At 42.4% G+C, this 16411-nt stretch overlaps 1 protein-coding gene across 3 annotated transcripts in view; it reads right to left on the reverse strand.

The window, feature by feature from the left end:
• Rnf130 (ring finger protein 130) overlaps positions 1 to 16411 on the reverse strand; it is a 102322-nt gene that overhangs the window by 19952 nt on the left and 65959 nt on the right. For 2 of the 3 annotated variants that reach the window (XM_055597214.1, XM_055597215.1), the window contains exons 6-7: positions 8884 to 8980; positions 7638 to 7842 (exon numbers count right to left, since the gene is read on the reverse strand). In XM_055597214.1, the coding sequence (XP_055453189.1) occupies positions 7638 to 7842; positions 8884 to 8980 (302 nt within the window). Of the gene's footprint in view, positions 1 to 4270; positions 4365 to 7637; positions 7843 to 8883; positions 8981 to 16411 lie in introns of all 3 variants that reach the window. The other variant, XM_055597212.1, reaches the window with a different exon arrangement.

The raw sequence follows: 16411 nt of genomic DNA on the forward strand, positions 1-16411 counted from the left end.
TCTCTACTGTTTATACAAACGTCTGGACTCTGCTCTGCCTCTCTTCACTCTATGCCCTTTTCTTCTGTGAGGTTCCTCAGTGCAAAAGCAGCCACTCTCTCAGGTGTGTCCTACAGAGTACAGTGCTCCCTCCCTCGCTCACTTTCTTCACTTCCAACTCCTGCAGAGGTGGCCAGGCCTCTCGGCTCACCCTATTCCCCATGAGGCTGGTGTCTAGTGAGCACTGAGGCATGGCGTTACAATGACTAAGGGAGCTAGCCAACTTTTTCTGGAAAAGGCTCTGTTATGAACAACGGTCACTTTTCATAAGCGCCTTTGCTCATCTGACATAGGCCCTGCTGAAAGTGCCACATCTTCCTTGTAATATCTCCTTAGAAAAACTGGGTATTGTGAAACAGAAGGGCCTTTTAGGAACAGTAACATTAGGTGCTCTGAGAAAAAGGAAAATGGCCATTACCAAAAACCAAAGGTAACTGTTGCTTTGCTTAGGACTCTTCTTCCAAACCATCTTCTCAGAAAATAAACTTTCTTCTCTGGTCACAATTGGAGCCCTCAGTGCTCTTTGGAGCAGTCAGGCCCAAGCAGGGTAAAAGAAAGGAGTTGGGAGCAGAGGCCTGAATCCCACTGTCCTCCTTAAGCATCGTCAGGGACCACTCAATCCTTCCTCCTCTGTGTCTAAAGTATCATCCTCAGATTGGATAAAAGAATAAATATAGCAAGAAGGAAGATGACCTAGTCCTAGCATACTCCTCAGAAAATAACCTTAAGTCTTTGTGGTTACATGAAAGGTATTCTTTGTACCATAAAAAACAAAGATGGATGCTAATCTGACCAAGAAATTCTTGACCAGTGTTTCTCAAAATGCTCCTAAAGTCAGTTTAGAACTTTATGCTTGCACTGACAGGGAAATAAAGCACAAGACAGTTTACATCACAGGATGTGGCGGGCAGTAAGAGCCACCTTCTGTTTCGTTGTGTATGAGGGAGTACTAGTAGGTCACAAAGCAAAACAGATCTCACTCTGGGAGAAGGTAAAGAAGTCTGGTAACTTTGCTTTTGAAATTTCAAGTCCTGAAAGGCAACTAGAAAGCAACCCCACTGCTTGTCACACACACTCTAATCCTGCCCAGCAGCGTGTGACTCAAAGGGAAACCTGCCTCTCACAGCTCCAGACCGTGCTTCTGGGTGAATAGCCAGGCAACAGCTAGCAAGCTTATTAGCTTACCCGTTGTCCATATGGATAACTTTGCCTGATAGAAAGTTAGTTTAGTCCATTAAACCCACTTCCTTGTGATGCCTCAAGGGCTCTAGAACTATATTAAGCCTTGTCCTCTTTTGCACTAGTGTGCATTATGAGGCTACTGTGCACACAGGGGTGCTCAGTCCATAGCAGCTCCTTTTTTCTCTGCCAGTCCTTGGGACACCCTGAGACACCTCTTATCTACTCTTCCCTCCTGTTTAAGCAAAGCATCCCTCCATTTTCAGAGCCTTATGTATTAGCACTCTGCTCATTTCTCAATGTTCTTCTCAAACAGAAGCGTAACAAGCTGGCTGTAGTGATGCACACTCATCTTCGCTGTAAATTTATTGCTAGGTAATGGCAAAATGAGCAGGTAGGTTAAAAAAAATCCATAAATAAAGAATCGTAAATTTGTTTAAAAAAACTTTTTATGTGGAATAAAACCATTGAGAAATTTCTACCAACCTGTTAAAGAAACACTGGCACAGAGTGACTGATCTTTATCTCTCACAATAAATGCACTTAAAAAAAAAATCAAGTGATTCATGCTTGTAAAAACAACAAAAGCCCCAAGTCACATAGAACTCATGACGGAGAGGAAAACATTGCCCTGAAAATATAACCCAGAAGACTCAGCAGCAATATTTTGGTGGCGATCTTTTTACGCCCTCAGGTGTGTACACACAGGTGCACATGCACACACACTCGCTCAACTTTCTCTCTAAATGGGATTATGAACACTGTCCTTTAGAATGATTTTGAAGGCAAAGAAGTAATAGTCAAATGAGGAACTGCAAATCAACCATCGACAAAGGCTAATGGGTGAGGGATTGACTAAGACATGGCCGTGAAGACCCATGACTTAGGTTCTGAGTAATGCATTTATACAAGCAACTGAAGCAGTACAACCCAGGCACTGGGGTTCCTATTTAGCATTCTTTAAAGTATTTGATGTATAGACTGAGCATCTGGAAAGATTCTGAGTGAGCAAGTAGACCATTAAATTGTCTAGTAATTCTACACAAGTGCCCAGAGCATTACTATTTATTTGTACTAATTGTTACTCATAGTCGAATGTTTTAAAATATTTAATTACATTTACTTATTTTATGTGTTGGGGTGTGCATGCGGTGTCTGCAATGGCAGGTGTATGGAGGTGATAGGACAACTTGCAGGAACCATGAGGTAGATTATGTGACTGAACTCAAGTCAGGCTTGGGAGCAAGCGCCTTTACCCATTGAATCAGCTCATCAGCTCTCTCACTGGCAAAATCTTAAGAACTGGGCTTATGTTATTATTTAGCTTAATGGGGAATTAGCAAGACAAGTGACTACAGACAAAACAATGACTTCACTATGAATGAAAGTGTTTTTGAAATCATGAGCACCCAGAGTTCCTATGCTCTGTCTGTCTCTAATTTCATAGACAAAATTAAATTTACTGGCTTTAATTTAACTTTTAAATTACATTGATCTGTTTTATATGTGTGTATGTGTATGTGTCAGAGGACAAATTGTGGAAGTTGGATTAAACTTAGGTCATCAGGTTTGGCAGCAAGTGTCTTCCCTGATGAGCCACCCCACCAGTCCCAGACGGCCATCTTTTTTCACAGAACTGTAGCAGAATCTCAACGGACTTAGTTTGGCTAACATTTATTGAGCACTTAATACGTACCAGGCACTGTGCTACGTCAATAGCCCTATGATGTAGACTACTTTATCTGTTTATTTTGATGATTAAAATAATCTTCAGATAAATTTAAATGGCCAAGTCTCACAACTGGAAAAAGGAAGGAGCAGAGTGAGAGTCAAACCTACGTGTGTCTGACTCTAGAATCTGACATTGTATCCTGATGGCAACTGCATCTAGTAGCATCAACAGAAGTAGCTAGCTGCTGACTGACCTAATGGATAGGTCATCTAAAGGGTGAAGAAGTGCCAGTGTACCACAATAACCTCTCAATATGTACGTAGTCACAGATGCCAGAAGGTATTTCCTGCAAGTATTTGTCAACAGATCAGGTTGGAGGTAAGATGTCAGGGGAAGTCAAAGTTTTGTTTCTTCAGCTGAACAGCATTAATTATTCTAGGAGACTGGTCACTGTTGACAACTTCAAGTGCTAGGCCACACTCCATCATGGAGAGTAGATGATGTGCACAGTAGCAATGTAGCTTGAAGTTGGGCACTGGCCCTGGGCTGCAGCCATCTCTAACTTGTATGGATAATCCAATAAAAGAAGGGCCTGAATAGTAAATGACAAGATTTAACGCAAAAGAAAACAAAGCCCTTCCAGTATATCACCATAGAATGCTACTTCTGGAAAATCACTGCATCAAAACGATGTCTTCCCTACAGCAGCCCTCATAGCGACATGCAGCTTCTGCCAGCATTCCTAGCTCTGAGCATTCCTTGGGCCAAGGCCAGTAAGAAGCCTGACTGGTATTGTTCCTTATGGAAAACTCAGGTCATCAGGCTTATGGAGGCCAGCTTTACCTTTCTGTAACCTATACTGGCCTCTATTTGCCCTTGGAGAGACAGTCTATTCTGACATCTCTACCTCCGTACAGTGTACTGAGAGCAGGGGATTTCCTTCCCATTTCTCTCCTATCTTTGACCATAGGCAAAGGTTTCCGTGTTCTCCCAAAAGTTGACTCATGCTCCTGGCAAAGTCCTTTGAGCACATGCAGAGTGGGGTTATTCCTGTCAATGGTGAGGCCACTGAGGCCACTGGTGTTCTTCACAAACTGAGCCTGCTCTGGTGTCCTGGCATCTGCATGATGCTGTGGATCCAGCCTGTATTAGAGGGCCTCCAGAGCTTTGCTCATGTATGCTGGCCTTACTGAATAAAGTGAACTCCCATTCCATGTGACCAAAAATAGATGCTCATGAAATAAATTATTTTGCTAACTATGATCCTGTTGGGATCAGCATGAAACAGGTGGGAAGCCAAGTCTCACCATCTTCATGAAAATTACATGTTTTCTTGGGATCGTCTGGCACATGCAATCCAAAAAACAATTTGTTACTTACTCATTAGCATTCAAGCTAGCTGTGGCTCTGATGATCATGTAGCAGAGTGTGAGAGCACTGAGGAGGCCAAAACTGGCAATAATAAACCATTCTTCTGTTGACAAAGGAAAGGGAGGAAATCACTCTGGGGAGAAGATTTAAGTCAAATCGATGTCAACACTTCCCTCAAATACGAAGCAGACGTCAACGGAGGTGTAAGCCAAGGCTGGCTCAAGGAAGTCAAGCAGGAGGAAGTTTGCCAGAAAGCTACTAACTAGAGAAGGTTAGTGGAAGTACTGGGAAAAGCTGCAAGGAGAAAGGAAAGCATGGCTCAACCATTTCTTTCAGTTTCGATCCAGAAGTACATGAGGAGTGTGGCCACCAAAAGGCATGGGATACTTTATGTAGGAGAACTGTACATGGACATACATGTTACTGTGAATTTAAATGACAGCAGAACAACCATACTTGTAACCATTTTTTAAATCTCCTTTTGCTATTTCTGCATGATTCTAGTACTCCGTCTTAGATAAAGGTTAGGAACATGGAGAGGGGTTCTCAAGTCTTGTGGGCACACTAAGCAGAAAGCTGCTCCTCCAAGCCACTCATGTCTGAACTGTTTTTTCATATCTATCAGTCTAGAATACTCATACTAAAAAGTCTTCACAGTTGTACCAAGAAAATAGGTTTGTGACTCCTGCTGAAAAGTAAGACTGGTCCTTCTGTCTTTGTAGAGAGGTAGGAGGGGCAGAGACTGACAAGGTACTTGGCTATCAAAGAGCTGAAACTCTGTTGCGTAGAAATCAAAATCAAAGTCATGCCTGTACAGGGAAGAGGGAGACTAAACTGGGGCCGGAGAACCAATCTGGCTCGCTCCAAAGTCTTGACTACAAAATACTCTCAAGAGTAAACTAAATAGGGATGGTTTAACAAAGTAATTGTTTAAAATTCTTCTATATATGTATCAAGGCATGACAAATGATCATATATGCAAAACTGCCTAGCAAGAGCATTTCTTCATCCTAACATTTTTTAGTTAGTATACAAAATAATGACTTTCATATGACTTCATATATGTAACATGGGTATTCTTTTTTTAAAAAAATTAGTTTTAATTATGTGTGTGAGTGCAGGTGGCCATGGAGATTAGAAGGTGTGGGACCCCCCCCTGGAGCTGGGGTTACGAATGGCTGTGAAGTAACCCATGTGGGTGCTGGGAACTAAACTTGGGTTCCCTTGGAAGAATATCAAGTGTTCCCAACAGCTCCACGTTGAGTATTTCTTAGTCTGGGTTTCCTGAATCCTAAAACTGTGTAAACTGTGTGTGCACAGGCCTCTTTTCCAGAAAAGGCTTAGAGAACTTACTCTCTACACTCCCAAGATTGCTGAGTTTGTTTTAGCAGCTAATCTTTGCTGGCCTGCTTGGTTTATATGATTAGAATGCCTAGCAAACTCTTCATATAACACTGCAGCCACTGCTTCTTGGATTACAGGTTTTCACATCATTAGATTTAAGCTTTTTATTTAAGTCAACATGAACATTCAAGAACTCATGAAAAATCCATGATTTTAATCTATGTATTTTTTAAAGTTAGGAATAATGAATATTTTAAAAATTTAAGAGATGGTTATCAACAGCAAGGAGCTTAACACAATATTCATTTTTCCTTTTCTTTTAACTATAGTTGAGGTTCCACCTCAACTATGCTTCTACCTCCTAAGTGCTAGGAAAGCTGAGAGTATAGGCATGTTCCACTGTGCCTGTTATTTATTTGTTTTCCTTAAAGGCAGACTCCTCCACACTGGGATTGGACTGAGATCCTTGCAGTATGTGTCCCAGCACTGAGCTATCACCCAACTCGCTTTCTAATAAACCTCTGCTCATGATAAGCAGACCGACACTTAGTGACTTTAATCACATCTGTATTTCTGAATTCTGAATACATGAACCTATGTTTGTCTTTGTATGTGAGAAATGCCATCACAGCACCACCTGGCAGACCCAAGAGCACTTCAGCAGCAATCTTCTGTGCCCGGGTTACCCTTCTCACGGCCCACTGCTTATTTAGCACAGTGCCTTGCACACAGTGGGTGTTGGCTGAATGTACTGTACTTGCTTATGGCAATAAGGGATTTGGAAGGAAAAGAGGTACTCTGGGTCTCGACAATCACATGATTTTCTTTATTGGCATTATGTGTAAATTCTGATAAAAGTGCTTTATTTGGTATTTGAATTATTTTTATCATCAAAAGATTTTATTATCAAGATTTTGAAGACATTTACACATAAAAATAACAAGATGTGTGCTTAATGTAGTAGGTGCTCAATAAATGCCTGATCAACAACAGACTTTCAAAAATGCAATTTTAAATCATTTATCTCCTTTCGTTCTGTTAGACCAAATTTTGAAATTCTAGACAATAAAACCTAAATGCCAAAATAGGAAAAGCATGAAATGCTGCTAAAACAAGCATCAGGAAATGGTGAGAAATGAGCCACACTATATCAAAGAACAGTTTTACTTATAAAGGAATGAAGCTCTTGGCATTCAGACAAATGGCAATCTCTGGATGGTTTAGAACCATGCACTTCAACAAGACAGGCCACAGAAGTCTTAACATGTAAAGAGCAAGCTATTCCATAAGCTGCTCCCATGTCTGTTACTGACTCTAAGAGATAAGTGGAGCCCCATCAACTCTAGGCTTCAAGTCTTGGGCAGGCAGCAGCATAATTAGAAAAGGCAGCACCAGAGTGGCGACGAGAGATGGGTGAAGGGTTGTTAGATGGAAACCGCATGTGAAGGATGAAAATGGAGAAAAGAAGTTGCTTGTTATAGGATGAATGCCTACAACACCATACACACGCCACCAACCCACTCACACTGTATAGAGATGGGCACTGTCCTCACAACAGCACACTTTTGCTTAGTAACAGTTCAACAATTAAGACATTCATAACTAGCCCAGAATATTTTTTAGGTTCAAATTCTACATTAGTTTTTTTGCCAAGTTTCTTATAGCCTGGGAGATCAGATCATGGGCAGCAAGCAGTGCTCAGCATACAGCACACCGACACTGCTGCCTGCCGGCCCACATTGCACTCCAGCGTCCCTCTTTAAAATGCCGATTTGCAACGCAATGATTTCAAAACAAGGCTTACCAAACAGCCATTAAGACAAACCTTTAAAGGCCTAACCACATAATCACCAGCACATTCCTTATTGTATAGAAAGTTTTGTTATTCCAAATACCTGTTTAATTGTACACACTATCTTTTCCTTTACAAAAGTGCTGGACCAGGTGGCTGCATCTTTCTCCTTGACAGTCACCAGATGCCCAACAAAGGCAGCAATGCTGTCTGGTGCCTGGGCAAAGGATCCCCACTTACTTGTTACTGCAATGTTGATTTCACCCGTTCGAGGAGTGAGCTCCCCATCCTGAGGAAGAGGCGATATCCCTGAAGTTCGCAGTGGCTCAAGGCCAAGAGAACTGTCGCTGGCAAGGTCGCCGAGGGCTGATCTTCGGTTGACTGCTTGGGTTCTGGTGAGCCTCTCCATATCAAATGCTACATTATCAGTACATGGCAGATTTGGCTGCAAAATATTTCCACATTAAACATCATTTTAAGAACAAGTTCATGAAACCCTGAATGCGGAACACCCACTGCAAAGACGTCTCATTTACCTGCCCACCTACCTTTCCTACTGTCATTTAAGAGCCTTTCTTCAAAAAAAAATCAGCTGATTTTTCTCCCCACAACCGTACAAAGAAAAACCAGAGGTAAGTGGAGCCCTATCATTTACACTGTAACTTCTTGGAAATGCTCCATTTACCTGGTACCTAGTTAAAAAACATAACCAAACCAAATTTCTACCTTTAAAAACAAAGCATACAACCAAGAGCAGATCAAAGCTCAGGCTTATAAACTGTAAGAAAATAATCTGCTTCAAAGCCTAAGCATCCAGCTACAGCTAAATCTCTCCCCGTGTGACGGGTACGAAACACCAACAGCAGAGAAAGAAGTGGCCCCTTTTGTCTGTAGGAAACAGCACATGAAAAACAGTGGCTCACACAAGGGACAGCCAAGACCCAGAATGTATGGCTCCTAGAGCAAAAGAACTCTATTTTAGAGCCTCTCAAAGTCTGTTAAAAAAAATCAGAAACTCAGTCTAAGAGCTGATACTTAAAGTACTATCACTTCCAAGAAAACATAGCAGCTATCATTTATTCCGGAAGGCCCCATTCAAAATGGACAGAGGACACTTCCATATGCTGGCCATCGGAGACAGCCTCTGTAAACTAGTCTCATGGTGAGGATGACTTGGCCCAGAAAGGACAGGTAGCAATGGTGAAAGACTTAAACTTGTTTTTCTATTAAAAGTATAGCCTAGATATATACTTCTCTTGACATTTTAGTTGAAAGCCTTAGTCTTTATCAGCTGAGCTATCTCTCCTAGTGCTCCCTGAAATAGTTTAGAACTTGTAAGTCATTTGGAAAAAAGGCTCTCTTGCACCAAGAAGGTCTACATGGCAAAGAGAGCTAGTGTATTATAACGAGATTTGGTCATGGCTTCTATTATGCCAATTGTATTACATTATATGTGGATATGATATTGTATAAACAGGGAACATACCACAATTCCTAGGGCTTTCAAAATATTAAGTTTGCACATAGGACAGGTACAGTGCTCACTCAGCCAGGGATCCACACAGGATTTGTGGAAAACATGCCTAGAAAATAACAGAAAATTATGTCATAAATTACATACTGAAGAACTCCTAGGTCAAGAATTAGCATTGTTAGTGTTTTTTGCTTTAGGGCATGTTCAATGCTGAAGAGGTAAGTAGTGGGGGCATATAAAAAGGTAACTTACAGAAACGTCTAGAACCCACTCTCATGTGGTAACAGCACTGTAATGAGAGTGAGTGGGAAGTGAATGCTAGACATGTTTTTGTGCTGTGCTGGGGATCCGACACAAGGCTTCATGTATGCTGTAAGTGACAGGGTTTTGCTGTGTTGCCCAGGGTGGTCCCAAGCTCAAGTGATTCCAGAGTAGCTGGGACTTTAGGTGTAAACTACTGTGCTCCAACTTGCCTTTTCATGCCACTGAATTCCAGAAAACACTTGAAGAGATCTAGAGAAGTATATTAAGAATAAAGATAACCAGATTTATAAACCAGCTATATTTTAAAAGAATAGTTCATGTAGAAAAATGGAGTTTCACAATGATATTAAGTTGCAGCTGAATTAAAAGTGCTCTTGATAAGTGTTAGTTTTATGGAAGTCAACCAATGTTAAACACTGGTAAAAGTCCCAGGGCAGTTAGAACTGTTCTAAGGTAGTGAACCATATCTAAGAAGAAATCACCAGTTGGTGATTCTGGTGTTAAAGGGCTAAGGATGGGTGAGGGAGTGGGTGGGGATGGTATCCTCTGCTCTTCAGGAGAACAGAAAGTTACATCCTCCTAATAGAAGCCAGCCACGCAGGGAGGGCCTGTCTTCTTTGACTAGGAACTTGTTCCCGTGAAAGTCTGGAGAAAAGGTGGATGGGCAGGGACCATGCCCAAGCTCTAGCACTCTTTCACAAGAGCTTGAAGAAGTTGCCACGCAGCATAGGGAGCCTGGAGTGCTGGGTTAACAGAAAGGGGCCATCAACAGATACTCAGGCAGTTTTGGAAGAAAGGTTCTGAGTTTGGGATAAAAGACAATTTGAGAGATACCAAATAGGCCTTCATATTACTTTAACCTTGATTGTTAATTTATAATTTACTATTTTTTTTTTACTGCAGTGAGAATTTTGTAATTTTGATTTCTTTAAAAAACAGAAATATTATGGGAATATGTTTTTGTTTTAATCCTAGGTGTGGAGACATGAGGCTGCTTTACAGCAGGTGACTATGATTTGCCTAGTGCTCTAGAAGGGGCATGGTTTTGACAGCTGCAGATTGTTTCTGAGAGTGTGTGACATTTGGAATTCTGGATATATAAATGCTAGGGTCCTGAGAGGCAGGGTTGCTGCTGGCTGGTTGGTGATTGGATGCTATTGGTTGGTGTTTGTCAAGTAGTTGTGCACAAAGAAATGAGAAGAAATTAGATATCCTGACAGTGAAGATCAAACTTGCCCCAAGAAACTTCATGGCAGTCTAACAATAATTTTGACCCCTTTCCCCTCTATCTTCTTTTTCCTCCTATCTAGTGATAGGGGGTTAATAAGGGTGGAGAAGGGTGGAGGAGAGAAAAAGGACCCACGAAGTAGTTAAAAAAAAAATGCCATTACAGTTTGCTATTTGAAAATGTAGTTTTGGCCAGGCTCAGAGATACACGCCTGTAACCCCAGTGCTCAGAAAGGCAGAGGCAGGCAGATCGCCATAAGTTCCAGGCCAGCCTGGTCTATGAAGCGAGTCAGACAGCCAAGGCTACACAGAGAAACCCTGTCTTGGAAGAAAAAAAAAAAAAAAGGAAAAAAAAAAAGAAAATGCAGTTTTGATTTAAAAATGTGGTCTAGAAAACTTTTTACTAGGATGCATATGACATATGCATATGGCATATTATTTCAGCCAATAATATATACTATCCCACAGTTTCTACTCAATAGTCTTTTACCCATTTCTTTGGAGCCCAGAATAAAGATCTTGAATTTTTGTTTTGTCAGTCTATTCTGAGACCTTGAGATAGAACATTCTCGCCCCTGAATACATTTTGTTAGAGACTTTATAGACTGGAAAGCCATCAATCCATAGGGAGACCTAAATTTATAGACTATAAGGTATGCGTCTGCCTCTTTCTACCTGATTGGACATAGGAGAGTGCTCCAGGGAAGGATGAGGGCTTCTGAAGACAGCCCTTACTGAGGGTCATCCACAGCTACTGTTCAGCAGCTCTCAACTGGGCCAAGGCAGGCTGCAGTGGTCAATAGGACAGAACAATGCTGCTGTTACTGTTTCTTTTTTAAAACATTATTTTTCTTTCTTTTGTTTTTTTAAGAGTATGTTTATTTTATTTTATTTTATTTTATTTTATTTTATTTTATTGTATTTTATTTTATTTTATGTGCATTAGTGGGAAGGTGTCAGGTTCCTTGGAACTGGCGTTACCAGACAGTTGTGCTATGTGGGTGCTAGGAGTTGAACCTGGATCCTGTTGGAAGAACAGAGGGTGCTCTTAACCACTGAGCCATCTTTCCAGCCCCTCTTTTGGTTTTTTGAGACAGGTTTTGAGACTGTTGTCCTGGCTGTCCTGGAACTTGCTTTGTACATCAGACTGGCCTTGAACTCACAGAGATCTGCCTGCCTCTGCCTCTGCCTCCTGACTGCTGGGATTAAAAGAGTGTGCCATCATGCCCAGCTCTAAAAAACATTCTTTGTGAGCATGCTCACAATGTGGCAGTCACAGAAAACCTGAAGGAGTCAGTTCTCTCCTATAGTCAAGTGGATCCAGGGATCAAAGATGTCATCAGGTTTGGTGGTAAGTGCTCTTACACATCACACTGCCTCACCAGCCCAGAACAATACTTATAACCTCTGTGGTACATGTAAACGTCCCTTTAGAGCTCATCAAAATTGTAGAATCTAAACTACAGTCACCTAGTCTGTATATATCTGGAGGCAGTTGATGGATATCTGGGGGCTCGGCTAGTGCCATGAAGGAGTTGACAAGGTTTTCCAGCCACAGGATGGACCATGGGATCTGGCCGGCTATTGGAGTAAAACAGATCAGGTAATCTCTGAAAAGGCCGATTTGGTTCAGGAGTGGGAGGTATGAAGGCGAATATGGTAGCTGAATCCTAACCAGCTGATGGTAGAAACCCTGGTGTAAGCTAGCACCAGCTGTCTCTGGATAACATTTGGCTCTGGCCTGACCTGGGAAGTGTTTTTGCTTTTCCTAGTACTGGTTATTCAGAAAAGAACAAAATGGTGTACCTCCTAACTTGATTTCTTTGAGACAAGGTCTCATGTAATCCAGGTTAGCCTCAAACTTGAAGATGATCTACAATTTCTGATCCTCTTGCCCTCACCTCTTAATGATAGGATGACAAGACCCTATGACTGTATCTGGTTTTCACATGTGAAGTTTTCACACACACTGAGTTTAAGGCTTACACCTGTTTCTTTGACCTTATATGAGCTCTAAGTGGATTGTTCTTATGGTGGGATCTGAAGTAATAATTCTCTTGTAGATTTGGTGACCTACCTAGAAGAAAAGCACCCCATTCCATGTTCCCCTTTGTGTGGTTAAGAAAAGACAATAAAGACTAACTGCGTATCTGTAGACAAAAACCTCTCTTCCTTAGCTAACTCAAAACATGCAAGGAATACTTCTCTTTGAAACAAATGTTCCTTTTAGCTATTCACCCTCACCTGTGCACCAGATAACTACTCCATGACTCAGAGACAATCTTTTCTGCTCTCCCTCAGTCCAGCTTCTGTGTACCTTCTCACCCCAGATCCTTAGTCTCTAACTCCCATAGCTTTTCCAGGCCCCTGTTCTCTGTGTCCACCAGCCTTGAACACTCCTGCACTCTTCTACCTATTTACCTTTGTAAAGAAATGCTTGCTTGGGATTACAGCTTCCCCCTTTTCGCCAGTTCTCTCCATTTTCCTGTGTTTACATCCTTAGCTTACTGTTCACCATAGCCACCATGTCCTTCATCTTCTTTCTATTAAAATTTTGCTAACTAAGCTGGGTGGTGGTGGTGCACACCTTTGATCCCAGTCAGGGGCAGGTGAATATTTGTGAGTTTGAAGCCAGCCTGATCTACAGAGTGAGTTCCAGGAGATCCAGAGCCGTTACACAGAGAAGCCATGTCTCAGAAAGTAAAATAAAATAAAAAGTTTTCCTATTAAGCTTCTGGAGCTTTGGCCCACCACTATTCCTGACTCTCAGCTGTCTCCCCTCAAGGACCATGGGGTGGGAGGGTGGGGAAGGCAGGTCTGATTACCTCACAAGGCTGTGGGAAGCACAAGAAACACTGTGCCAAGAATACTCTAAGAGAAGAAAGCTCTGCTAAACAGGAGAAGACCTCAATGATCACACAGCACCCCAGTAAATGGCGAAGAACACTCCTGAAACAAACTTTCGGCACCAGCACATCCATCCTGGTGCCCTCTCCCTAGCCAGAGGGTGCAGCAAAGGGGCTAGAACTTGAAAAGTAACCCTTCTTCACTGTCCTGAAAAGCTCTTGTAAAAAGAACAAAACAAAAAAACAAAACAAAACAAAACAAAAAACCCCAAAAAAACACTAATTTGGGCTAATTTGTGGGCTGGGATGCGTAGAGAACAGTGGACGACACAGCAGAGCTTCCACCATGTCCTTTATTTCTGTGAGAAATGCTGTGAGATACACAATGGAAATCGCATAGACTATGGAAGGAACAAAGCCTGCCACACTGCAGGGCCTCCTCCCTCCTACTCCCCTGGGGCCAGAAATAGAGAGGTCAAAAAGCAACGGACTGGGGGGACTGAAATCGTCTACACTGGAGGTGAGTTGTTTTCATGGCCTCTGGGTGCCATGTTAAGGATCTGGCAAACATAAAAGGATCCAGGATTATTAAAGGTCAGAGACAAGAACTCCCTCCCCAGCCAGGCCTGGCAGATGCTGTTTAGGCTGACCTCCCTGAGGTGGGCGTGACTGCGGCAACCCCCCAGCCAGCCAGCAAACAGCTTCCTGCCCTGCTTTTGCTCTGGCTGGCATCTTCATGCTGCAGCACTCTCCTCCCCAATATTTTTACCTACTCAAATCTTGTGGCTAACCTTTAAATAAGGTGACTGTTTTTCAGTTTTGAAGCCATGATGGCTAACATCCAAAAGATGATCAACTGTAATCAACGGACACAAGCAGGAGGTCCCTAAAGCAATGCCAACTGCCATCTGTCCACAATGAATTACTGTGACAGAGGACAAAAAGAAAAGGTCATGTGACAAAACAATTCACAAGAGGTTTGGTATCTATAGAGAAAGGTTTGGTTCAGAGTATGCCTGTTAAAAATGAAGGACAGACATAGACATCTGGCTGTCTTCCTCTGACTGAGGAAAGACAGCGAATACAAATACAAATACCAAAAGCTGGCTGCAGGGCTGTATGGGTAATGGATGGATTTAAAACAAACTAGAGTCTCAAAGGCTTGTGGATGATTAAATGCTGATGAGCACAGACAGACATAACAAAGCCGGGGGAACAGACAGTCAATAGATCAAGGTCCCCTAGGAAGGAAAAAAGCTGGCAGGCAAAGACCAGGTAGAAATAGCAGCCCCAGACCAGAGCTGCCTTTTGCATGCTAGGAGGTGCCAAAGGGGACATAGAGGCAGACAGGGAATTCCAACAGCTCCTTTCTCTATGAATTTCACTGTCGGAAAGCGAGAACTATGGGGCCAGGGATGTGTTTAGGGGACGCTGCTGTGATGAACATGGAAGGGCAACCAGGAGAGGAGAAAGGCTCTGATTAGCACTTGGCATCAGGCAGGGGTGGAATTCTAGCTAGTCTTTTCAAAGACCAGGTCGAAGACAGTGAGGGGCAAAAGTGCTTAGCCACATGAGATGGAGAAATCCACGCAAGGCTCAGGGTGAGAGAACATAAAAAGATGAGCGGGGTAGTCCAGGTGGAAAGACACTGAACAGGAACACAGAGCTACAGCTACCAGAGTCACTGACTGCAAATAAGAAGCCTGGAGACGATTTGGGATAAGAACTTCCTGGGTGGACATCTAGGTTAGTGATTCTCACCTGTTGACATTCCGGGTTGTCAAAACTGTGTGGTATAGGTGCTTTGGGGGAGTAGTGGATAGGCTAAGGACAATGGTGAATGTCCTGTGATGTACAGGACAGCTTACCCCACCTTCTCCTTCAAACAAAGACTTATCTGATTGAAATGTCAGCAGTGCCCACACTGAGAAACCCCATATAGGTCAAAGGTTGTCCAAAGGTTGCTCAATGGGAAGTTAATTTTTACTGCATGTGAGGATGACACTGTTGTTAGAGTAAGGTGACAGCATGTTCTGAGCAGGCAGAACACTATAATTTAAAGAAGGCAGCAACCTGCTGAGGCTTAAGAGATGAGCTGACTGCAAAGCTACATGGAACACAAACACAAGCAGGATCGCATATTGAGCACAGAGCAAGAACAGGGTGCAGGGGTGGTGCTGCAACCCGACTGCAAAGAAATTCCCTCAAGTTTGCCAAGGCTTCAACTCTTCAAAACCAGCTCAGGCACAAAGGCTAAGCAACTGTTTTGTTTTAGCTGCAGGAACAGATAAGGTTCCACTAGACTGTAGACCTCCGTGGAGAGTGTGACCCTGTGGTATCAGGATCATTCAGGGACTTGCTAAAATGAAGATGTATGGTGGGACTCTTTTGGGTCTTTATAAAATTTTTCACTGATCTGACACAAAGTCAGGTTGAGAAAGCTCTGGGTTAAACTGGGATGGGGGGGAGGAAACACACACACACACACACACACACACACACACAGAGAGAGAGAGAGAGAGACAGAGGAGAGAGAGAGAGAGAACAAACTCAGAATGAACTGGAAAAGCCAAGTCTTCAGGGATGACAAAAATGAGAGCAAGCAGCCCAGAGTCATCTATTTTAGGATCAGACTCCCCTGAGGAAGGCATTTTCATTTTAGTAATACTTGTGAATGACTTTCTTTTCTTTCTGTTTTAGGTGCCAGCTGGGTCCAGGGGTTCCTGGGAAGGGATACAAAGATAAGAAATTTCTTAACTCTCAGCTTCCTGGTCAAAGCAAGTTCTTGTTGACTTTGCTTTCTAATGCACCCCAATGATCCTTTTCTGGGCTTGCTTTGTAAATGTATTTCCTTCAGCCTCACTCACACATTTAGATTTTAAATAACTGAATGAAGAAAATGGTCAGTACATAATTTTCCATAGGGCCGCTTATATTGAGCTTGGTAAGATTTTCCTTTGTGTAACCTAGAATTAGAATGCTTACTCCATAATCTTGGATTTCTATTTCTGTATACAGCATTCTTCTAGAGATCCAAGATTAAAAAAAAAAGTAATCTATTTTGTGTGTATTTTCTAGGCACAAAATGTTGCTTCTAGGACTGATAGCTTCATGGAGACATAACTGCCTATAAATTTTATCCAGTCACAAGTTCACAAGGCAGGCCTATGTGAGTACTGTTTCGTGAGGTAAGAGAAGAAAGT

The sequence above is a fragment of the Psammomys obesus genome, unplaced genomic scaffold, assembly GCF_907164565.1.
Source record: "Psammomys obesus unplaced genomic scaffold, mPsaObe1.curated_primary_1811, whole genome shotgun sequence".
In the NCBI taxonomy this organism is placed as follows: Eukaryota; Metazoa; Chordata; class Mammalia; order Rodentia; family Muridae; genus Psammomys; species Psammomys obesus.